Source organism: Lonchura striata, chromosome 16 (assembly GCF_046129695.1).
Source record: "Lonchura striata isolate bLonStr1 chromosome 16, bLonStr1.mat, whole genome shotgun sequence".
In the NCBI taxonomy this organism is placed as follows: Eukaryota; Metazoa; Chordata; class Aves; order Passeriformes; family Estrildidae; genus Lonchura; species Lonchura striata.
This window is the reverse complement of record NC_134618.1, coordinates 6,829,514-6,855,020: the sequence shown is the minus strand read 5'-3', so window position 1 is coordinate 6,855,020 and position 25,507 is coordinate 6,829,514. Positions and strand designations below refer to the sequence as shown.

The following is a 25,507-nucleotide window of genomic DNA, read 5'->3' as shown; positions in this document are numbered from 1 at the left end:
AGGAAAGATGTGCTTAAAGTCTGGAGAGCAGATTTTGTTTCTTTAAACTTGCATTCTGGTAATTTAGTATGAAGTCCCTTGTGTATTATAAGTAGTGCAAAATCCTGTATCCCCCTCTACTCATAAAGAAGCCAAACCAACACACATGACAGTCTTGATTTACAGTTTTTCTGTATAAACAATAACTTTCTGCTTCCATATTGCATTTCAGATTGCTCTAGTACTCAGTGCACTGTGCTAATTAGAGCCTTTAGTGGTTCTTGGTTGCAGAAGCTACCACCTCAAGGAAAATGTAATCAGATACTGTGCTACTGAGATCTTCCAGTTATGCATCCCAACTGGGCAGTGTATGCATCCAGTGGCATGGCAGAGATCACCACTCCTTGTGTCCTCAGGGACACAACTTTTACATTTTTCTAGATTCGCCATGGGACTAACAGATGAACTTTGGAGATGCTTTGGCCTGGGATTTCAGGCTGCTTTGCTGTAACAGCCACCTCTGAAACATATTTCATAGTTATCCTCAAAGGAGTACTTTCTTGTGAGTGAATTTGATGTTGAATCCTTTACTATGCAGCAAAGAAGCCTGGATTTAAGCTTGTTTGTGTTGTCAGGTGAGAAGGAAATACGATTAACTGTGCTTGCCTGCTTTTTCAGTTTTATGTAGTTTTTAATTAGTTTTAATAGTTATTTTCCTGAATCTGATTTGTTTGCCTTTCCCTCTTCTCACCTAGTCTAGAACTACCAGCTGCCTGCAACCAGAGTCAGATTCTGTGAGCGTGGAATACCTTAGGTATCTATTCATGTCTCTGCACAGCTGGGAGCATCAGGAAGAAGAGGGAAAACAAGATCAGTGTAGCAAATCTCCAATAATAAAGGAAGACCTTTAAAAGCATTACTGAAAATAACAGTACTGTTATTTTAAGTATTTTAAGTGCTGGAGATGTTAGATCCCTAAATGTGAGGGTTTGGGCACATTGCACAGTTTCTGTGGCTTGGAGTGATGTTTTCTGTTAAAAGATAAATTAAAAGATGGGGCTAGAATAGGCGGTTTATATTTTTTGCTCCTAGTGCCTATAAAATTAATTCCAGTGCAAATCCATTTTGTTATCCAGTGTTATTCTCTACTGGGAAATTAATTTTGCTTTTAATCCAATGTAGATCAACAGTGTTTCTAAAAATCATGTCACTATAGGAAAATACACTCAAGCTACCTTTGTGTGATACTCCTAGTGTGAGCAAAACTCAATGTGCTTCAAGGCTGAGTTCAGGCGTGAGCAGTGCAATTAGCATTTGCTGTAAGGATGAATCTGGTCTCAAAACAGAGTTACAGAATCTGAAATAGTGATGAATAATACTTTGTAGCACAGTTACTGCGCAGGAGCAGTGTACGTTCAGAGCTGGTTTGGGCAAGTGGTGTGTGTGATCATACCCATGTAAGGCAATGTTTTATGCTACTGGTAAATGTGCAAAACCTTTTTGCTGCTTAAGCATGTGGTGAGTGTTCAGTTATTGTATTTAGTTAAATAGATGTACCCCAAGACTCTCTGAAAATGTGGGTTGCACTCATCCAAAATTATAGAGAAGTGAGTTCTGAAAAATTTATGTATCTGAGTAATAAAAACTGTGCTGGTCCAGGTGGTGGAGGTGTGTGTTTTTCTGGATTTCCACTAGGAAAGAGAGAGGTGCTAAAGGGAGCAGAATCACTAATTGCATAATGGTCTAATATTATTAACCAAATATACTCATTTTAATTGCTTTTTAATTGTCTGTCTTAAACACACCAAGAACATGACCACAGCACTGTAGCATGCTGGGTATAGTGTACAAGTGTAAATACTCTGTGGCCCTTGGACTGCTCTGGCTCCAGCTGAGGGTGCATCCTTTTCTTCCTTCTTTCAGAACTTAATTTTTTCTGTGAGTAGTTTTGCAGGCACTCTAGTGATGCCACAGATGGTAGCCTTTGTTGTTGCAGTAGAGAAGGCTATTACTTAGTAGAGCAGTAAAACATAAAGAGGGGTGTGATACTGAAAAAACACATTGTTCAGGGTGTGTTCGGTAGGTTTGGACTGAGTGTCCGACCTGCAGCAGAGATGTAATCACACTGCCATCTCTGGAATGTGCAGACAGGACGTGACAAGTTGGGGTAGTTGCTTCTGTAGCCTTGCTGCTCTAGATACTGCAAGGAGAAGGTAGTGCAAGTCCAGGAGCTGCTGCTGTAATAGGTCATGACACTTCTGATGTTTCGGCCTTTCCTGATCATGGAAGAAAATAATTTATCTTGTCAACTGTTCTAGTTACTGGCTTTTGAGTATTGCAGGGCAGCCAGAAGCAGTTTTCCTGCCTTTCTTCCTGATCTGATAGTTTTCTAGAAGCATAGCCTAAGCTAAAAAGCTCTTCACAATAAGAAAAGGAGCTATGGAAGATGTTTCAGCAGACTTTCTTTTACCCTGATGACTGCCAAGAGGTTGTGACACTTTACAATGCATAAAGCCAGGATAATGAGACAGGCAGGTTGGTATCTTCTGCTAAATAATTTGACTGTACTGAAGAAAAACTCATGCCAATGCTGCTGTCTACCTCAGTTATTAAACACCTGGGGCTTAAAAAGATTTTGAAAGATCCCTTGAAATGTGAAGGCTGCCTATACACACTCTTCACCAAGAGCATAGAGTTGTAATTTTGTTCACTAATTATGGGTGTGTTGTTAGTGTCCAAACTGAACACTGGTTCACACAGTCTTTCATCTGACACTGAATTATTCATAAAGCAAAGGGTTAAACTGCTGCAAGCAGGTAATTTAGTCACTCTTGGTATCAGTAAGTTTTTGGGGTGACTTCTTCAATGGCAGCCTAAAGTCCACTGAGTATTCTTATTTATAATATCCTAAATGCTTTTTATGTGTCAGTAGAAGTTAATGACATTTTTAAACTATTTTAAGAGTTTAATTTTGTAAAGTGCCGTCAGACTGCTCCTGTCTTTGAAGATCAGCAGATAAATGAGGTGCTCCAGCAAAGTTCTTAGTTATAGAGCAGGTACTGTAGAGGCTATTTGTTCTCAGCTATTTTTCTGTCCACAAAGTTACGTTGTAACTCTTGTTTATTTTCCCATGAAGATAACTGTATCATTGGAATGACAGTTCTGATACTATTTACCTTAAGACTGGTATTGTTCCTGAATGTTGTTCAGGAGCTTCTCAGAGTGTAACTGCTTTGTTTTATCTAAGGATAGAATAATAATGTAATCTATTAATACAGTTTTGTTCCCATTCATTAGTTACATTGGTGCAGTTAGAAACCAGACTGGCCATGCTGTGCTTTGTCAAAATGTGCTCTTTGGCCAGGCAGACCCAGTGATGGGAATGCAAGGCAGCAGCAGAATGATTGATCAGTGTAATAATAAGTGGTGGCTGCAGTGTTGTTACTGTCTGTCTAGTCATTGCTCCATATTCTGTGGGCATGGCAGAGATGAGGCTGCTTCCAGGAAGTTGTCCCATCCCAGTTCTTCATTTGCTGTCTTGTGTAACATCATCTTATTCTGTGGGAGATTTGCAATTCCCAGTCAATAATGCAATAATTACTTGTTTCAGATGACAATTAGAGAGCAAGAGACTTACGTATAATACTGCTTCATCTTTTTTTTTTTTAATGCTTTAACATTGGCTACTTGCTCTTTAGAAAATAAATGTCTTTTCTGCTTTCTTTCTAAATGTAAAAGAGCAAATTTTGAAAGGATTGAAAATCTTTAAACCTTGTTTCCCTAGCTGGAAGTCCTCTTGCTTCCTATGCCCCTAATACCTTTTTCCCTTAGTCTGTAAGCTTGGCTCTGCCTCCTGATAATTCTCTAGAAGCTTTTTCCCCTTAAGACTTAGTCACTGTCCTTCATCACTTTCTTGTTAAGGTACATAACATTTCTAGATACACCTTTTGGCACTGGGTCAAATAATGAACCATGAAAAAAGAAAAATAATAAATGAAACAAAAGCAAATTTTCCCCAGTTTTGCTAATGGGAGAATTAACTTTTAACTAAGACAAATGACATAATATTTGCAAGTAATGGAAACATCCATGACAGCAGTTATCTACATCTTGATCCATAGGATCATGGGGGTTTGTGTACTTCCCTTTTCTCTCCTTCCATTCTTCTGGCCAATCTAATCTCAGTCTCTGTTACTTTTTGATACTTTTGAAATGTTTTAAGTGAATTTCTTTATTTTTGGATGCCTTTTGAAAGGCACAGTACAGAAATTGCTGATTCCTCTTCAGATTTTTCGTTATAGCAAGCTAGGACTGTCTTGTAAAAATGAAACTGTGTGGAATTCTTTTCATTTAATTCCCTTTCTCTTGAGACCCTTTGTGCAGTAAGTGGTGTTTGTATTCTAACTGCAGGTAGGGATTAGGGGCCAAATAGTTTCTCTTATTTTGGGAAAGCTGAGTTCTTTCAGAGCAAGTGAGGGGAAATTTTTGCTCTGAACACTTCTAGTAGTTCAAAGATTGTCTTCTGTAAATGAATTCCATTCAGATCATGGAGTTGGGAGCTTGTTTGGCTAATTTTGGTACGTGTGGTTGTTTTGGTTTTATTTTTTGGTCTGGCTATTTGGTATTTTGTTTGTTTGGATTTTGATTGTTCTTTTTAAACCCTGCCCTCCTGGGAGCCACTCTATTCATCTGGCTTTCAGAGCAATGGTTTCCAGACTTTGAGAGAAGCAAACTGCTGGAGCCCAAAGGTTTTCCTGTGAGCTGTTACAGCTGTGTAAAAATCAGCTCCACGGAGTGCCTGCAGCCCCCTTATGGGCATGGTCTGGGCAGTCTGTGCTCCAGAGTTGTGAAGTGAGCTGTTGGCATTGTTACTTCCAGCTTAAGGCAGATATTTTTTCATCTTCTTCACATTTTTCAAACTTTGTTTGCTTTCAAAAAGCAATTTTCTTACTTTCTGTTTGAATCTCTTGAGTGTCCTCTTTGCACCACCACAGTTCAGTAGCTGCTTTGGAAAGTGTGGCATTTACTGCTTGCTTTAGGAATTTCTCAATTATGGATTTTGATAGGCTGCCAGTAGCTCCAATAGCAAGGATCAATTTGGTGGCTGAAGAGGTGATATTTATTATAGTGCTTGAAACCATGGAATGTTTATTAATTATGATTTCTAGTAATGATGATTTCTTAATTTTTTTTTTTTTTACTTGTGAGCTATTATCCATGTTCAGCTGGTATTTTAAACTATGCACCAAAATAAACTTTTAGATGTTGCTTTATTTAAAATACTGATATATTTTAAAATAATATTTTTAAAAAATGTTTGAAGATATTATGGTATGGTTAGAAGTGCTGTTCTGTAGTGAGTGCAGAGGACCATGGCTCTGCTGGGCTGCCCTGAGAGGGTGTGACATCTTTGTGTCCTGACGCTGAGATGCAAAGCTAGACCTAGACTGTTTGTTGAGATGCAGTGGATATCCTTGATGCTGATGTAGGATGACTACTACAGCATGGATTTTGCTCATTTGCATTCTCTGTGTTTATTCTTATCTCATGCCACCTGATATTTTTGCTCAGTCTTTTTCCCAGTGTTTACTGCAGGTTCACTCATACAGTGGAATTCACATACACACTCCTTTATAATATCTGTGTATAGTGTTGTATATATATTTTAAAAGAAAAATGTCCTTTCAAAACTTTCATGAAGGCTTTGATTCTGGAATGTCCATTTAGTCCTGCGGAAGAAGAGAAAGTTGTGTTGTTTTCTGCTTTCCCCCATTAAAAGCAAGACCCTGGCTGTGAAAGTTCATGGTATTCTTCAAGCTGCTGCCAGCAGTGAATGACTGACTCCCTTCAGGCTGCTGATGCTGCCCTTGGTACAACTCCCTGCTCATTTTGGGATTGCTGTGGTGCTGCTGCATGGAGAGCTGTGCAAGCTGTGCACAGGGGCTGTGAGAGCCCTCAGTCCCAGTGATTTCGTGAGGCGGATGTGTGTGTAACTGTAACCAAGCTTTTAGTATCACTATTACTCCTCCACTGTGGTCTTCTTAACCTCAAAAGGAAACAAATGTTTCATAACGTGCTACCGAGACTGCTTCAGTTTCTCCTCTGTGGCTGCCAGCTCCAAAAGCTAATGACAACCATTATGGATAAGCTTTCAGACTTTGACTATGGCTGTGATGTGCGTCATGACTGAAAGCTTAATAAAGTTAGAGCTTGCTCTCCTCATTGTTAAATAGAGGCAGTTTCTGCTGTAGTGGAATTTCTGTGCTTGTGGAATCATTCTGTAGCTTTTAGCCACACGTGAATGCAGACACGTGTTTATGCTGAGCAACGTGTCCTGCAGCTTGGGGACAGAGCACTCTGCACTGCTCCTGTCTTAGAACTGCATTTAAGTTATGCCAGAAGCCACATGAACTCGACAGAATTTTTTCTACTTTCTCATCAGTAGGAAAATAATATGGCAAACTGAGATTCCTTTCTTTTTGTGAACAGTAGAACAATGGAGCAATGTATCTTACTGTGATACTTGAGTTCATATTATTAAACAGGTTGAATCCATCAGAAAAGCTTTTTTTTTGTTTTTGAATACAGTTCAGTGATGCTGTTTTAATTCTGATTGCTTAATAGTGTGAGTATTTGAATATGATAATACTGAGCTCATAGTCCATAACAAATGGGTTTTTTTTATATATATACTTTCTGTAGGGTCTGTAATTATATGGCAAGTTTATAGTTTCAGAGAACTTTGTTGGGTTTTTTCCTTCTCTCTCCCTCTTTCCCCTGCAGCAATTGCCACAATCATTTTGCTTTCAGGCTTTCATCTCAGCACTTCAGTTACAGACTTAGTCAATGAGTGATGAGAAGTGTGCACCTGCAGAGTCACTTATTTATAATCCAGTAATTTGTTTGTGTAAGATGACTGACACTTCTTACCATCTTCCCAAACTGTGGCATCACACTTCAGTTTTGTTCCAGTTGCATATCTCAGTGTCTAGACTTATTTCAGCATTCATGATCTTTCAGTAACTAAGTGAAAGCTCTTTTTTTGTGCACAAACTCACTAATATCTGAAATGTCTCTTCTTGGAAGTTGTCTTAGCCTCCAAACTCAGAGACCTCCTGTAAACTCTTCAAGATGTATTTTTCATTTGTAACACAGTGCCATGGGCAGAGAGGAAAAGGTATATGAGAAATGTTTCAGAAGAAATTGTCATCGTTGTTTTTCATGTTGCCTTGCATTCCTTTTTGTAACAAAAGAATACCTACAGAGGTTTATGTGTTGCATTTTGAGGAGGTGAAAAAGAAATGCTTAACAGTCTTTCACAATGTCTACAATTTCGTTGTTTAAAGCTGTATGCATTGAATATTGCAGTAATGTATTTAAAGAGTTAAAAAATTTCCTATTCTTAAAGTCGCTTTGTTGTGATACTTCCTTAATTGATGTGGTTTATATTAACTTTCAGTTGATTCATAGACTGCATGTCAAATTTATTCCAGGGATATCATTAAAACTGGGTATTTTGATGTGGAATTGCACAGATGACATGACTGGAGTGATGTTGACACAATGTGGTTTACGTTGCATTAAAGACAACAGTGTATTAAGTAGCATGTTTGGTAGGAAGGTTTCTTGGCCAGTGTGGACAGGTATTTTTTCTTTTTCTTAATCCTGTAATGTATAATTTGAATAAGTATTTGGCATTGCCTCTGCTTAAGGCAAAGGAAAACATGTTTCTTAATTAAACTTTGGTATGATTTTACTTTACTTTCCAATGAGCTCTTAAAGACAAGAGAGAAAAGCACAAATTACTTGTTTTCAATGCTCTACCAGAAAATGTATTTTGTTATAGTGCTTGCTAGTACATCTGTTGAAGAAGGATTGTGTTTTGTTTGTGTAAAGTATTAGTTGACCTTTTTTAGCAGTTAAAAAGTTTCATTTGTTCAGAGTAGCAAAAAACATTGAGTGGTGTTATCTGGTTTCCATATCTGAAAGCTGGATCACAAACTTTGTGTCCATCTGTGTCAGAAGAAACAGCAGGGGCATTCATCATGGTCCATTTGTCTTATCACTAAACAGTATCTCTCAGAAGCTGTCTCCGTTTAAGTTGATTGCTGTTGCTATGATCTCTAAGTCATACTTTCAGAGAATGTAGAGCATTATCTCATAGAAATATTTTATTTTCTTAGTTAAGGGCAGTTTTTTCCCCTATGAAACATGGGGTCAATATTTAAATTCCCTGTTTAAAAGTAACTTTGGATATGCTTTTAGTAAAGAATAGAACTATTCCTCAGGTGTTTGCTTCAGTTTGTTTCCAGATATTAAGTTGCACTGATGATAACTTTAGGAAGGAAAATAATTTTTAAAAAACTTAGTATTAATTTAGTATAAACAGTTGTTACTTTTTGAGAACATGCTGTATGCTTCTCGAATGACCCAGAGGACAGCTTTCTGTTAAGATCAGCACATGCTGTTAAAAGGTTAAAAAAGCTGGGGGGAAGGCAGGATGTTGAAATGAAATTGGAGATGTTTCCTTCTCACTCTTGATTTTTGTCATTTTTCCTGCTCTTAATTGCAGGAGTTCAAACCCATAATTGCAGGAGTTTGCCCCCCCCCCCCCCCCCCCCCCCCCCATAATTTTGTTGTAGTAAATCTTTAACTTGCTGTTCTACTGCAGCATTGCCAGTGCCGATTGCTACCGAGGGGACCCCTGAGGCTCTACCACACCCAAGCCAATTTTCGGCAAACCTTTTTCTTACAAAGCCAAAATTTCAAGTCCTACTTGATTTTGCTTTTGTTCTAAAGCCGAGAATTTAGAAAAGTGCATGTGTTACTGCTGCGGTGTGTGTTTCACAGCACCCCTTTCACTGTTAGCTCAGTGAGATCTGCTGCGCCCTAATGAGTGTCCAAAAGCCGTGCGTGAGCATTAAGTTTGTGATCTAACGTAGCTCTAATCCAGGAGTAAATCTCTAACCTGAGCCGTTTCTGTCGTGCCGAGGGCAGAGGTTACTACTTGTGTGGATTTACTAGGAGAGTAAACAATCAGAATAGAAGTGCCGGGTGTGAAAGTATCTTCCCGTGCGCTGTGAATTGGAATGAGGCTGCAGAAGCATGGTGCGCTCTGAGGACAGGCAGCGCTCCGAAGCTCCTGGTGACTGAAGCCGCTGCACTTCTCCCGTGGCTTATCCTGCCTTTGGTGGGAGCTCGCTGGCTTTTAAAGGCCTCGGGAGACGATCACGCAGCGGTTCCTGTTGGCGCTTGTGTTTGTCTGTTTTGCCGAGGAGAAACTCAGCTCTCAGCTGGTGCCCAGGCTAGCTGGAGTCCTTGCGAACAGCCTGGCACCCCAGTCCCTGGGCAGCCCCGCGTGGAGCCCGGAGCCGCGGGGAGCTGGGCGGGGCCGCTGGCGAGGGCAGCTCTGTCCAGGGTGCTGACGGGCGGGGGCACGGCCCGGCTGCTGTGCTGGAGCCGGGAGCTGCGGTGTCCCGTGGGAACGGATTCCATCCTGTGGCGCAGGTCACCCGCTTCCCCAGCAATGCACGCGGTCAGTAGCTAGTGTGTAGCTTTTGGGTATAAAACTGCTCCTGGTTACACAAATCGGTGACCTTGGGGCTTTTGAGGGGCAGCAGAATATATAAATTAATAGTATGACTCGTACAGCAATGAGAAACTCATCAGACCTTTTAAATTAGAGTGTCTTTTAAGTGGTGCTTGTCCTTGAGATGGTTGCAAGGGCTTATAGGTTTTACAGTTTGATGATACAAGCCAGTTTAGTTTATCCAAGAATATATCCACTTTCCTGGAATCATGCTGAAACTATCCACTAGCTTTTGGTGTGGAAGCAATGGAAGGGTGTGTTGTTCAGTTGTTGGAGGAATCAGGAAGGTTCTTGTTCAATCAAAGCAATGCAACTTAGAAATAGTAGGGTTTTAGTTCATCAAGTTGTTTCATATCTCTTAGTTTAGTGGCATTTACATATGTAATGGTCCCTGGAGCAAAATTTAATGGCAGTGATGGCTAGAAATTGGAAAATGTATCTAAAATGTTCCTTAATCCTAAAAGATTTCCTTTCCAATTTTCCCCAAGATTTAAATCGTACTATTACATGTAATTAGAGGTTCAGGTTTTTTCTTAAAAAAATAGTAACACTGAAGAAGTCTTAAAGTAACTTGTTAGTTTAGAAAGTCTGCTATTAGAAACTTGAACATGTGTAAAAATTTCTTGCATTCTAAGAATGCAAGAAAAAGTAAAGAAAAAGTTCTTATTTAATGCAATTTGATTATGAGATACTGATTGCAAGGCAATCTGGAAACTTAAAAGTCGGTTTATGTTCTTTGTATCTGTATTCCACATTAATGTGGACTTTTTTCTTTGTCCATAAATATTCATGTCTATGGGGAATTTTCGTTTGGCACACACCAGTACAACTGTTGAACAATAACTTAATTAAATACTATTCTGTGCAAGTGTGCACTATACATCTGTCCCATAAACACTACTTGAGACAAAAAAATTAATTTCTGAGTATTAATTACATGTTTAATTTTTACATTCTTTTTTCTGTCTTAGCTGGAGATACAGATGATCCTCCAAGAATTACTCAAAATCCTGTCATTAATGGGAATGTAGCGATGGCTGACGGACATAACAACACTGAGGAGGACATGGAAGATGGTAAGTAAATATTTGATAAATACATGGTTGGTTTGGCTTCCTTAGTTTTATGATTTTGAGGAGAAAATAGTCCATCTCTTACCTGTGTGCTGTGATCTGCAGCTCATTAAAAATGAATCCCTCTGTACTTATGGCTGCTGGTTTTCTGTGTAGGAATCCTATTGACATAGCTGTACAATAGGATTAGACTTCTGAAGGCTTGGGATTTTTTCTTGTGCTCTTTCTAGATACTCATTTAAAAATTGCTGAAAGTGCTACTGTCCATTGTTATGTTTTGTGATACAGCCCTTTAAAGGTGCTGCAGCTGGGCTTTGCTGAATAGTAATTTTATCAGTTATGCAATTCCTTCAGGCTGTTTAGAATCCTTATCTGTCCTGCTCTCTTGTCAGGTGGCAGCTGTGATCTGGTTTTGTCTTTGTGTGGTAAGTCAGTGGTAACTATTCTGTTGATGAACATCTTTTGTTCTCAGTTCTGACAACTAATTTTACTTGCAAAAGCAAAGGGAAAATTATGTACTAATGTCCTGTTAATAAACGGGGACATGGGTTTTTGAAGTCTTTTTCTTGGTCCATTAAATGAAAATAAAGGTGTACAGTTTGTTGCAGAAGATCAAATAATTATAACTCTGGGTATATTTAAAGAAAGGTAACTAGTTTCTAAATCTCTTATGTTTAGTGATGAAAATGTGCAGTGATATTACTTTTCTTAGGAAAGGATACGGGCAGGGACTGCTCATTTTGAAGAATTAAGTAAAATTGAGTTGGGAGGAGGGAAACATCATATGAGTGGGATTTGTTCCATATTCCATGCTGTCTTGTGAGAGTATATTTAAGACTTGGCTTAAACATTTAGTTAGATTTATGAAAAAATTTTCTGTGATTTTTTTTTCAGAAAAATCAGAGTTCAAAATTAAAGGTCAAAAAAGTGCTTACTTTCATGTGTTCAGAGAACATAAAATATTGATTAAAAATAATGTTCCATGAAGAGAATAGGGTTTAAATGCATAATAAAAGCATCTTGTGGTTGAATCACCTCTCTATCATTGGCAAAGATAAAATTTTCTATGACCAGATTCTTGCAGTGAAAGAAAAATGCAGTCTGCTTAGCCTATGAATTTTATTTGTGTGATTACCTAATCTCAGAGGGTTTTGATTTATTGCTCACAGTCTTTTCTTATCGAAAGCTGTTATAAAAGATATTAAATGTCTGTGAGGCTGTGGTATTTAGAGGATGGCAAGAGAAGACCACATGGGTTGACACCAACTGGCTAGAACAGATCTGTTTAAGCTCTGGTTTTGATAGGGATGTTTATATGTAGAAAGACAGGTAGTGTTTGCTGTTGATACAACCAGTACATAACACATTGATGAATTAAAAAAATCATTGTCCACTAGTTGGTCTGTATATACATACTTGCACAAATTAGCCAAAATAGGGACTTAAAACTACAGGAATAGTTGATGAAAATCAGGCTATATTAGGGCTGGCAAGTAATCAGATACCCACCTCTTCATTCAGAATAACATTGACCCTTTAGCCAAAAAACTGCTTTGAACCTGTTTTGTGAATTCCCACCTGTTGACTCCTCTCAGAACTGGGTATTGAAGGTGCTGCACTAGGGGAGAAGTGTCTGAAGGCATTTGACAGAAGGTTTGTGAAAGCTTCTCATGCCTTTATGGACTTCCAGCATGGTCAGGAGCTTGGGCTCACTCTGTAGTGGGACATCCTTCAGGGATCAAGTGTGATTTTTAAGCAATACTCTTAATAGTTCCTCATCATAATATTTGAATAAGGAGTGTCTGGCTACATGTTGGTGCTGCTACAGCTGTGCATTGACACAGATAGAGAAGAGTGTTATTGCAAAATGTTAGAGTTGCAAAAATGTTCCTGAAGGCTTGCATCACATAAGTGGATGATGCTTCTTTTTCAAGTCTTGTAAATCAGATTAATTGCTTGCTGTTGCATTATTTACACATCAGTGCAATTGTTCTCTTGCTGTTTGTGCTCTTTCTAACCTGGTTTGCAGTATGATGGGCATGGGTAATGGACAGCTCAGAGATTCCAAAGTGGGAGATATGGGCTTCTCAGATAAACATGCAGTCTTCCTTTGCTGTTACCCATAGAAAGGGGCATCAATCTGAGCTGATACAGAATGCATGAGGAGAATTTAGATAGCTCTTCTGTGAAATTAATGAGTTTAATGGTTCCTGTGAGAGAGGTGAACAAGAAGATGAAAGGTTGATGCTTCCAGCTGGATCATAGAAATCAGCTTTCTGGTGATTCTCTGAGTTCAAGAAACTTTTGAGCTGATTTTGTTCTTCCAGCTTACCACATAAAGAAATGACTGATAAGATTGGGGAAAAAAAATGCAGCTCTCATCCCCTTTGCTAGGCAACAGGCTGCAGGCATTGTGAGGCACAGGGAATGGGAGCAGCAGTGGACCACCAGCAGGACTTTCAGATAAGGCTGTGTTCTCTCAAGTGCTGTGACCAGTACCTGTTGCTGCTCTCTGTGAAGTCTTAGCAATTAAAAACAATCAGCTGAAGGACTGTACTGTGCTTTGTATGGACTTAAATGAACCAGACTGTAAAAGCTGGAATAGCAGCCTCTGCAAATAAAGTAAAAAATAATAAAAATAAGACTCTGATCAAAACTTGTTTGCAAGTGCATCAGTATTCAAAGCAACACATAGAGTAAATTCTCTTAGAAGTTAAAGTTCAAACAGAAGGTCCCTAGCTGAACATAAAATCACAGTTTTGCCATTATCTCCTGAAGTCTCATTTCTGTGAAGAATTGCAGAGGCAAGAGGACTTTCAGAAGCATCAGTCTTAGCCATGTGCTGGTATTGCATGCTGTATTTGGATCATTATTAAAATATTCATAGAATATTCAGCCAGTTTCTCCATTAATAATTCAAGTTCAGAATATTTTAATAACTCCAGTGCACTTTCAAGGTAGCAACATTTACTAAGAGAATAAAGAAAACTGCTTTTCCCAAAAGTATCAACATTTAAATATGTGTTTCAGCCTTAAAATGGATCCTATTCAGTATTTGGATCTCTTATTTGGAGGATCTTTCTTCTGTGAAGATGCTGAATGTGACATTCATCACATCAATGAAAACATGTTTTCCACATAGCAAAGACAGTCCATTGCATATAATTTCTCCAAGTATTTGTCAGCTGGATCAGTCCTTTTGACCTTGTGTTCGATTTGTAGTTCTGGGATATATAAAAGTCTCACTTGCCAGTCACTACTAAATTATCCTGCTGCCAGTTGCAGTCTTTAACTGGCATCTGGAGGAGATGCTCATGATGGCAAAAAAAGGCTTTATTTATTGATATACTCAAAATAATTTTCACGTTTGCTATGTAAACTTCTTTTTCTAATAAAATTCACCCTTTAATCCATTATACTTCCTAAGAAAAAATAGGCTTACTGGAAGGAAAGGAAAGTTGTTATTCTTAAAGAAACTTCTATTTTAGGGTTGACCTGTGTTACAAGGCTGCATTTTTATGGAGCAGTTACTAGTACTTGCTCAAATATTTTACAGATAAGAGTTCCCATTCCCTGGTGAGCTCTCATGCACAGGCTTTCCTGAAAACAAATCATGAAATACAGGCAACCTTTCTCTGAAGCATCTGCAGATGCTGCGTGGGCTGCATTTTTTAGCTGACACTGTAGCAGCACTGCTGCATCCTTGCGCTGAAGTGCTTTGAAAGCTGCATCAAAGGAGGCAGAATGCAAACTTGGCTCATTTTTTGGAAGCTCAAACTGAGCCCAGAAGTACTGATATCATGATTGTGAGTAGGGAGGTGGCCTCAAGTTGGTTTGCGATACACGTGTGATACAAGACTGATTTTAAATTGTTAAGTGTGTTACAGATTTGTTTTATTCTGGCTGCAAATCAAGTTAGAGCACCTCTGTCTCCAGCCTGTCAGGTTCTTGGGTGTAGAAGATCAGCTCTTCACTCTGTCAACAGGCAGTGAGTAGTGAAACTGGGAAGAGTGCATTTTTAAAGTAGGTGCCAGACTGCTAGTTAGCTGCACTTCCAGGCAGGGAAAAAGGAGAAAGTAATCCTTTGAATTGGAAGCTGACAGCACAGGGCAACACGAAGGTCTTTGCAGGAGTGGAGGGGACAGGAAGCAGATTTGGGCTGTAGTACCTTCAAGAGATAATTGGAATGCTTAGGGCTGTCAGAGCATACGCAAAAAAATACTCTATGTTGCAGTTCAGGGGTAGGACAACTGCTTCACAAGGGAAAAGAATGAAATCTGTCATAGCTGTCTGGCAGTTGTGGCTAAAACTTGGTAATTTGCTGTATGAAATGTATAATTTTTACCCTGTTGCATGTTGTAATCAAGTGTTCCATTTTTTTAAGTAAGGGAGCAATCAGAACTCACCTGTATTTTGGAAAAATGATTCAGTACTTTGTCTGGTGCTGTGCCAAGCTGAGTAAATGACTGCTGTCTGTGTATGGCAGGAACACATTTGTTGAACTGTGTGCCTTGTCACAGTTCACACTCTTGACTTCTGGCTCAGTGGTGTTGTCCCTCAGTGCTCTTTGATTTGGGGTGTCACTGCATGTGTGACACACCTCCAGTTGTGCATCCCCCGTGGGTGCAGTGGGAGCAGCAGGGTGACAGTGGGTGCTGCCTGCTGCCCTGCGTGCTAGTCCAACCTCCTTAGAGCCAGCAGGATTCCATGTGACACCAGTGTCAGACTGGAGTCATGGTGGGAGTGTCTTGTGTGTCCCAGGGAGTGTCTTGTGCACCCCTGGCCTGTCGAGTTGTTGGGATAAGTTGCAGGTTTTCTCTCCCTGAGTGCAATATGAGGCATGTCACAGTAAAGAGAGCCTGGCCTTGTGCCTTGCTGAAGCTGTCACAGTCTCCAGCACCCTGTTATAGCTGTGTACTGCAGAAGCAGAACAGATTGTGGTAGGTGAAGAACTGGGTATGTGGGAAGAAGGCAAAATTACTTCAATTGTGTGTGTCAAAATAAGCTCTTTGAAAAAAAAAAAATAGTCTCATTTAATTAAGTCCTAGACCACTAAAAATCTCTAAAGTCTTCGTGTAGCACAAAGAAAAGAGGATCCTACTCTTGAGCTGATTTTCAGCAAACTAATACGATTTTACAAGAATCCAACAACTAACCTATGGCATTCATCTGTTTTAAAATATACTATTGCAAGCCAAAACCAACTAAATGGTGACATGATATCAACAGGGCATTTGAACAGATTGTGAAATTCCGTTGTGCATATGGGTTCACGCAGGGAAGTGACTTAAACTGGGCTGTGGAGATGCTACACAACAAGAAGAGTTAGAGTGGGCTGTGATTTAGTTGTAGAACATTTGATGTGTCTGTCTCGCTGCACCTGCTGCTTTAGAAGAAGCTGGAGTGGTAACAAATCCTAAAGTAGCATTTAAGGAAATGGTGTACAAAAGGAATTTGTCTTGCAGCACTATGTTTGCCTGGATGGAGTTGTGGTGTTTTTCAAAATGAAAAAAATGAAGACGTCAGTAATTAAGTAGTTCACTGTCCCTCTGGGATGGGGATGTTTTTGTTGCTTCCAGTATACCACTTCATGAAACATGCTCATGTTACATGATGTTGGTCATTTTGGAGTGAAGAATGTGAGGTGTTTCAAGCAGTGGTATGTGTGTGTTACAGATACAAGTTGGCGATCAGAAGCAACATTTCAGTTTACAGTGGAACGCTTCAACAGGTTGAGTGAGTCAGTGCTCAGCCCTCCCTGCTTCGTTCGGAATTTGCCATGGAAGATCATGGTAATGCCACGACTCTACCCGGACAGACCACACCAAAAAAGTGTAGGATTCTTCCTTCAGTGCAATGCTGAATCGGATTCCACGTAAGGCCCTTTTAATTATTGTACAAGTCCTCACTTGATACTGGTTAATCTATTGCAAGAAATACAAACATCTACAAAAAAATCCCTTACTTTCTGCAAGAGGAAAGAATTTTTGCAAGGGTTTGAGTGCCCTTTACCACCCCCCACCTTTCTAATCTCAAAGCATAAGAATAATCCCCTCTTTAGGATGAGCTAAAATCAACTTGTGTGACTAGAAGTTTGCAGTAGAATTTAGATATATGCTTGCTGAAGGAGAAGCCCTTGACTGACAGGTTTCTTGGCATGGAAAACATTCTGGGTTTATTTCAAATGAAAATGGAGCTTCTCTAACCATGCCAAGCTATAAATGCTGCCCTGTGAAGCATGTGAACAGGTAACTGCTACCAGTGCAGTCAGAGCAGGGCATGAGTCCTCTCAAGTGGAGTTCATCACTCATCCAGAAGGATCTGAACACGTGTGTGTTCTTGGCTTCCTGCATGCAAATGAACATTGACTACCTTTGATCACTTTTGTAAGTAATAGAAAAATTTAAAAATATAACTACAGATTCCTGGGGCATTCCTGTAGCTTATTGAGGAAGATTGCAGACCTCTCAGGTGTCCTTTCCAATAGGGGGTAACTCCATTCAGTCACTAAATCTCACAAAGCTTGTTGTTGTCTCTGAATAATAAATTGCCCTTCTTCATCGTTTTTAGAATTTAGACGTGAGTGCTCAGGGCAGAATGTAAAGAAAACGTTGTAAGCGTATTAACAGGTCACAGGAGATGTGGTTCACATCCAAGCATTTACAGAAAAAGGGTGATCAGAAGTACCAAGGTGCAGCTGGTGGAGCAGAGCAAGCAGTGCTGCTGCATGAGGCAGTGACAGGGCCTTGGCCGAGCTGTGTCCGGACTGATTGCCTTGCACAAGTAGGGTGGTTTTGGACACCACTGGTCATGAAGTGCTGCTGAGACAATTAGTGTTGGGGAGTTTATCTTGTGGGAGGGAGAGTAGAAGCTTCTCATCCCTTGTTTACCAAAGGCTGAGACCTCCCACTCTGTAGGCACCAAGAGCACTTGAAGCTGGCCCTGCATGCAGTGAGGCAGATCAGAGCTAACTCACCTGGGGGAGCCGTCAGCTTCTTAAACCAACCCGCAAGTCACTGACACACTTTCTTGTCAACACTGTTGCCAGAAGAAAATCTCCATTCCAGGTTCATCATGTGGCTTCAGAAAGCCCCAGAGGTTCATGCCCTCAATAACAATTAACATCTAATAAGGAAAAAAAGCTGGATGTGTGAAAGTAATGTACCAAAAAAGCCTAACAAAAATTATGTAATGGCTATAAAAAGCATAGTTTTGAAAGAGTTTAAAATGTTTCCTCTGTATTTGTAGGTCATGGTCCTGTCATGCACAAGCAGTTCTCAAGATAATAAACTACAAGGATGATGAAAAATCATTCAGTCGTCGTATTAGTCACTTGTTCTTTCATAAGGAGAATGACTGGGGCTTTTCTAACTTCATGGCCTGGAGTGTAAGTAATTGGACATGTATTAATCTATTGCTAGGTAGGAGCAGTTTTATACCTGTACTGCTGCATACTGAGATGCAAAGGGGTTTTTTCCCAAAGCTGTTATTTTTTTTCCTATCTTTGCTGTAGATTTATTTTCAATTTCTTACTCAATTAATTTGATTTCTGCAGAGTGCTTTTACTTATGTTGTAATTTAAATATTCCCTCATTATTATTTTCTGCTTGAGTGCTTGTGTTTTATCACTAAGTGATAGTCACTGACATTCTGAAGCAACATAAATTTGCTTGCATTTCAACATGTTCTTTGTGTATATGTACATGTATATCTAATGCCCTAATAATACTACTAAGGTTTCTCTTGAATTGTGAGAGCTTTTAAGGCATTTGCAAAGGTTTTGCAATATTGTCCAGAAGAAGCAGAACATTTGATTACTGACTCTTACATCATTGAAAACAGAAAAATTACTGTAAAATCTTATAAGGCAGGAACAAGTTTCCTGCATTGATTCACTAAAAATAATTAAGATCTAGTAAGCTGAAAAACAACTGCTTTGGTGTTCTTCAGTTTTTCTTCTTCAGTTTGTTACTACTGATAGCTCAGGCTTGGAAATTAGAAAGTGATGTCTAACTGGATGCTTCACTGCAGTCATGTTGCATGTTCCACTTTTCATGTCCCTGTGTCTTTCATGTTTTACAGGAAGTTACTGATCCTGAAAAAGGCTTTATAGAAGAGGACAAAGTTACTTTTGAAGTCTATGTTCAGGCAGATGCTCCACATGGAGTAGCGTAAGTTATTTGATTAAAAACAAAGCAATGTTAAAAATTCTTAATTCTAGTATTATTATGTTGCTTGTGGTCATTCAAGTATTCTGTGCTATTGTCATTTGTAGCTTCCATTAGACATTCTCACTTTGTCACTACTAGTTGATGAATTCTCACATGGCAATAATTTCATAGTCACATAGAGATTTTGTATAGCTTAAATTTCTGTTTGCGTCAGTCACCAAAATGCTGTGGAGCCTCAGCTTCTATGTGAGTTGGTTTGTGATTTAACACCTCTGCAGTTCTGGCCTGAGCATTTGTGGTGTGGGAGCTGATGGGGTTTCAGGTGCAGCCAAGTGGCTTTGCTGTCTAACTCACCTTGGTTTACAGTTGTCAAACTGATTCATCTCATTTGTTCTCCTTCATGGCACTTGTAAACAATGGGATTGTACAGAGGTGCAGACTTGCCCTTAAAAGTACAGTTCTGAGCTCTAGGTCACTCTCCAGGACATCATTTTTCTGCCATATAGAATATATTTTAAAGAAAGAAGTAATAAAATCACTAAGCATCTAATTGCAAAGACTGTTGTTACTGGCAGCAGCAGTGAAGTGGAGTTTATTTGAATGTTCAGTAGCAGTGGAGAGTAGCTGATACCTACCTGCAGCACTACCTCAGAACAAACACTCTTTATTACTGGAATACAGAACTTCCTTGTTTTTAACCACAAACTATTTTCTAGGTGGGATTCAAAGAAGCACACAGGATATGTTGGCTTAAAGAACCAGGGAGCAACTTGTTACATGAACAGTTTGTTACAGACTTTATTTTTCACAAATCAGCTACGAAAGGTAAGTAATACATGAAAGGACATGAAATTATAACACTGGTTGTTTTAATTAGCATTTATAATGCTTCAGACCAGACCTGTGTGATGCTTTTGCCTCCTTTATCCTTTCAGAGGATTCGTGGCTTACATGGTGATGCATGTCTTGCTGCAGGCAGAGTACAGGAAGCTCCCTTTTGTAGTTTGTGCAACACAAGCTTTTGTCTTCTGTGGAAGCAGGCAGAGCACCTGAAGAAGACCTGAGCTTAGGGGGTGTTTCTTTGTATTATATGTTAATATTGCTAGGAATTGCTGGGGATAGGGAAAGCAGTTTAATCTTGCAGATAAAAGATGGAAGCAATTTCCCTTTTCTGAAATAAGTAAAATGGGGAATTATGGCTTCTCAGCCCATAAACAATGCACAAAGATACATATTTGCTCCATCTTGAAATTGCTATTATGCAGCAGAATTTTTTTGTTACTATGATTGCCTTTCTGTAGTGATAGAAAGCATTGTACTTTCAGCAATTTTCAATAATAATTTTATATTTACTTTAGTAGTATTTTTGTTTACTGTAGATGTTAATTATTTTCTGGAAAGAACTTCTTTAAATACCTTTTAAATAAATATCTAATCTAAAGCCAGGATAAAATACACTAGATAATGTGTAATTTTAAAACGGTGGAGTACCCTTACTGGAATTAAAAATATCTAGTCATCACTTCTGTTTATTGGCTATTTAGAAGAGGGGATGTACTTGGAGAAAAAAACAACTTGGCAGTATTCAGTGTATTGGAGTTTCCTATTGATGCTAATTCATCCTTCTGTGCATTTCTTCACTTACTGTCTGTCTCTTAGTGAAAATGAACTATTCTAACTTGGACTTTCTCTTATGTAGGCTAGTTGCAGTTCAGTTAAGCTTTCTTTTCCCTTTTTGATGTACCTGCTTTCTGCTGTTTCTAATTTCCCACCATCTTATTTTTTATATCCCTGTTGTGTCCCAGTTGGCATTTATTTCTTTTTTTCTCTTTGCAATGCTGTTTACTCTGAAGCACTGCAAAAAAAAAAAAAAAAAAAAAAGGAAAAAATAATATGCCTTAAACTCCAATAGAATGTAACTGAGGTGTTCCCAATGCTATGGACAGCAGATAAATACTTGACTTGTTTTACATGATGCACCTATTTCTTTTTTTTGCCGGAGGTATAATTTACTCATTCAGTTTATCACTCATTATAATGCCTGTTTTTTTTGCTCAGCACTCAATGTTTGTGCATTTTATTCTTTTGGACAACTCACTTTGCTCTTGAGAGAAAAAAAGTGGTTTTGTAATAGTTTCATCTAATGCAGTTGAGTAGTTTGTTCAAGACTGTCTTGTAGTCACTAAACCAGTATGTAACATGAAGTAGTGAAGAAGAAAAACTTTTTGTAATACAGATTGGTTTCAACTGAACTAATTTTACCAGGCATTCCCCTGCACTTCTTCTCCAGCCCCAAAATAAAAGCAACTTTTAGCATCTCTTTAAAGCTGGCTAGTCACCATGTGAGAAAACTTCATTTACTAGAGTTGGTAGCTGCAGCTTCCTTTATTCTTAATTGTTCCAGGACATCAGCTGGAATGCTCAATTCCTTGCTCATTCCTCAGGCTTTCAGAGTCCCTCCAAACAGAGCAGATGACAGTGGCAGTTTTAGACAGCTTTAGCACTTATCTGCCATTGGTACAGATCAGGAATAATCAGTTGTTTCTTTGTCTGAAAAAAGTATTCTTTACATTTTTGTTTTCACTTTGACCAAACTTGTTCCTCTTAAACCAAAGTAAAATAAAACAAAACGTGCAGTATCCTTGGGTTGCTTTTCACAATTTCCATAATTTCAGTGAATCCCCCTTCCTTGGAAGAAAAAATTATTTCTGTTGCTGTTACTTGGAGCTTTGTTCACAGAGAAGCTGCTGTCAGGAGCAGAGCTGGGGAAGCAATGAACAATAGCAAAGGCAGGCACGTACCTATGGCAAGTCAGGCCCTGGGGAAGCGTGGGTGAGGATTGATGGAGAGGTCCTTTCTTTTCTGCTCTGCTTCCACATAGCACATGGGAGGCTCTGGGTGTTGGAAATGAGACCTCCCTTTTAAGCAACAAGAGATGGCTTCAGTGGTAGGGAATAAAGAAAGGAACTTTCATATCAGAGCATATTGATATTTGTTATTTGGGACTGATAAATGTGTGCTTAACCACAGTCCAGTGGGCAAGGGGCAGCGGTGACTTCCCAGAGGGGTCCAGCTCTGAGCCTGGGCTCTGTTACCTGAGCTGTCCCTTTAGTGCCTCCAGTGCTTGTGCTGCATTCAGTCCATTTTGGAGCTGTTTGCTGCTTCCCTTGTAAAAGTCCCTACAACTCATGAGAACATTACAGAATGTTTATATAAATACATTAAAATAGTAAATGCTGGTCCATTTCTCCCTGATCTGGCTCTTCTCAAGTTATCCAGTGTATTTTACCTGACCTTGGAATTCCATGCACAGCATTTATTTTCTTTAAGTAATTCATGCTTTTAAGCAATGTGTTCAAAGTTACCTGTAGCATTCTATTATTATATAAATATCTAAAATTTTTCTCATATCTCTCAATATGCCTATACATGTCCCTATCCCTCTTTAGTATTCATTTCCTGAGGGAACATCTCAGGTGTTAAATAATAGACCTTGCTTTTTTACATGGATCAGAATGCCTCACTCCTTTTTCATGAGGTCAAGATTTCAGAATCTGGGAGGGTAAGGCAAAAAAAATAAAGGTTTGAAGAGGATAATATTTAAAAAGCGGTAGTGTGGAGAAACACTTAAACTTAGAGAAAGCTCCAATATTACCTAAATAGAGAAACAGAATGAAGAGCCAAGAAAGGCTGTGTTAAATGTCTGCTTTGTCATAACATAGGTAGAATTTCCAAAGAAATAAAACTGGTGTTTTTATTCAATGACAGCTGGAATGTAGTAATTATAAGTAAATTGTAAATTATTATTTAATTATTACTTGAGAGATATAGGAAGGGAATTAATTGTCCGGATGGTATATGAGAAAAACACTTTTAAAAATGGGAACTAAAGGCAAATGATTTTATTTTGATTAATTATCAAGGTATTCTGAATTCTATTTTATGCATTTTTGAAGGAAGAGTCAATCACAAGATTGATTTTTAGCCTGTTGTAGGTTTAGCATTTTAGTATTTTTTTAATATATCAGCATTGTAAAGAAATGACTATATTTGCATTTTTTATTGACTTGATTTTCATGCCTTGTTTCTATTTATTTAAATATAGCAAGTATCTATATATTTGTTTTTTAAAAAAGCCTTTATAAAATGCTCAAAAAAGTTAATAGGGGCTGATGATAGAGTTTTGGAAGATTTGAGACCTGATCATTGAACTACTTCTGTTTGTACATGAAGCTAGTGACACCCACTCTTAAAAAGGCTGATAAACCAGGTACAGGAAGAGGTTTAAAACTGACTCTTCAATTTGCTGACTTGTTCTGGTGTGGATAATTTAAAGAAAGAAATAACTTTTGCTTGTGAAATCAAAGGTTTAACTAATATATAGTAATATTTAAGGTTTGCCTGGATTGATCTGGTTAACTGGGATTCTGCATTTGGATGATAAAAATTAAGCAGATGGAAATTATTTACTTTATTAGCTTATTTGAATTGTTCTGAAATTGAGTGTTCTGATTTTAGGAAGTAAATTTTCATAATCAGGGTGGTACAGCTTTACATTAGGATGTATGGAGAGGTGGTGGGATCACCATTCCTGGAGATGCTCAGAACTTAACTGGATCTGTTCCTGAGCAACTGGACCTGTAGGCAGAAACAGATCAGAACCTACAGAGTTCTCTTCCAGACTGCATCACGCAAAACTCTTGAAGACACATTAAAAAAGTTGAAAGTTTATTGAGTTTCAACAGTTAAAATCTGTTGGCAGTGATAAAATTTAAGATGCAGTTTTCTTCCATTTATAAAATTTATAAAAGCAGTTTAAGCAAATCTCAAAATGAAGCAAAAAGAAAACTTTTTTTTGTTGCCATTAGGTTGTTGTTGGGCTATCGTTCTTAAAATTACCCCTTCAGAAGGAAGTTGATAAATTTCAGTGAATTTTTATTAATGCTTCCTTTTAATATGTGTAAGTACTACTAACGGAGTACCTTGCAACTGAGGGTAAATAAAATTTGGAAGTTACTTGTGTTCATGATTCTGTTTTAGGTCATCTCTATTAACTGGTAACTTCTGAAAATTAAAAATCTTAAAGGTACAGTCATGTGAATTACCATATTAGTTTACAATTGCATAATTAAGCATTGTTTTTCTGTCACAAGGGATTTGCTTTCTTAATGAAATTGTTTCTCTTATCTCATCTTACTGTAGCTATTCTGATGATATTCTTTATTCTTTGAAGTATTTCTGTTGCTGTACTTTTGGAAAATATAGTTGATCCTCAGAACTGGAATAGAAAACTGACCTGTCAACATTTTAGGCACTTCTTTTGTTGTTTTTCTCTCTTATTTTGTCTTTTGCCACATGATGGTATAGTTTTTGTGTCAGTGTTGCCTTACCGTGGTGCGTGCCCCGTGTGGCTGCCAGCCCTGTGTGCTGAGCTGTCCTGCAGCAGTGCCAGGCTTTGCCCAGCGTCCCCAGCTGCCTGCAGGCAGTGCTCCCCTTGCTGTGTGTGGGGGGGCTGGAGCCCGGGGTAAGCCAGATGTGCTGCACACCTCAGGAATTCTGGCTAATGCACAGACTGAGGGAGAGGCACTGAGCTCACCCAGTTCAGCATTTCACTCACTGAAGTGGATCATTCCCTGTTGTTTCATAGGCAAAAATTCAGATGGCAATTTCTCTGTTTTTAGCAGGGTATTTTCTCATATGCTACTTCATATTGGAGTTTTTTTTTTTAGTTTCATTTGTTGCCTAATCTCCTTCCAGGGCTGTCTGTTCCTTTTCATATTTATGCTTCTCAAATGAACATCTCCCTTTTGTTTGCTCTTCCTTTCCCCTAGATGTATTGATGTACACTTTTTAAAATGTAAATCTCATCTCAGTGACTACTGAACTCTCCTAATCCCTGTTTGGTCTATTTGTGTAATTTCTTTGTTCCCAATCCTTCCCAGATCAGTATGATCAGTGAATTGAATTGTTAAGATGTTTATTTGCTGGACAGCGATGATGCTAAGTAGGAATGAATGAATCAGGGACTCTCAGAGCTTCCTCTGCCTTCTTTCTCCATGTGGGCTATTTCTGGTTTTGTTCACTTGTTGCCCTTTATAGTTTCATGTGGTTGCTTTTTCACAAAACCATTTATTTTCAAGTCTGTAGTATTGACTGCTGTATCTGGTCCTACTGTGATGATTGCACAGGCATACCAGACATGAGAAGGTATTTGAAGGTGTTAAATGCTTTAGTGCATTTACTCTTCTAGGCTGGAATAAGGGAACTATTTAGATAAAATAACCATGAATGGAATCTGTTGTTCACATTTTTCTAACCACTGTGCTTTAAGGAGAGTTGCTCCAGACAATTAATGTTTTTACACTACAGTGCAAGATTTTTTTCAGACTTTTTTGAAGTGTTGATTAAATTGAGGTCTATGAAGGAAGTCACTGAAGAGGAAAGAATGGACTAAACAGGATGAGCAATAAACTTTTCTGATACTAATTGAACTAAATGCTTTTTCAGGCTGTGTACATGATGCCCACAGAAGGAGATGATTCATCCAAAAGTGTTCCTTTAGCATTGCAAAGAGTGTTTTATGAGCTGCAACATAGTGACAAGCCAGTTGGAACTAAAAAGTTAACAAAATCATTTGGGTAAGTTTCAGAAACTTGGACTGTTTATTGGACTAAGGCTTCATAAAGCTTTTCTTT

At 38.6% G+C, this 25,507-nt stretch overlaps 1 protein-coding gene across 2 annotated transcripts in view; it reads left to right on the top strand.

Moving 5' to 3' along the window:
* The window catches only part of USP7 (ubiquitin specific peptidase 7), a 69,378-nt gene that overhangs the window by 19,382 nt on the left and 24,489 nt on the right, over positions 1-25,507 (top strand). The window contains exons 2-8 of one of the 2 annotated variants that reach the window (XM_021539933.3): positions 10,540-10,644; positions 11,034-11,066; positions 16,318-16,516; positions 17,890-18,028; positions 18,724-18,812; positions 19,529-19,637; positions 25,320-25,450. In XM_021539933.3, the coding sequence (XP_021395608.1) occupies positions 10,540-10,644; positions 11,034-11,066; positions 16,318-16,516; positions 17,890-18,028; positions 18,724-18,812; positions 19,529-19,637; positions 25,320-25,450 (805 nt within the window). The remainder of the gene's footprint in view (positions 1-10,539; positions 10,645-11,033; positions 11,067-16,317; positions 16,517-17,889; positions 18,029-18,723; positions 18,813-19,528; positions 19,638-25,319; positions 25,451-25,507) is intronic. The other variant, XM_021539934.3, reaches the window with a different exon arrangement.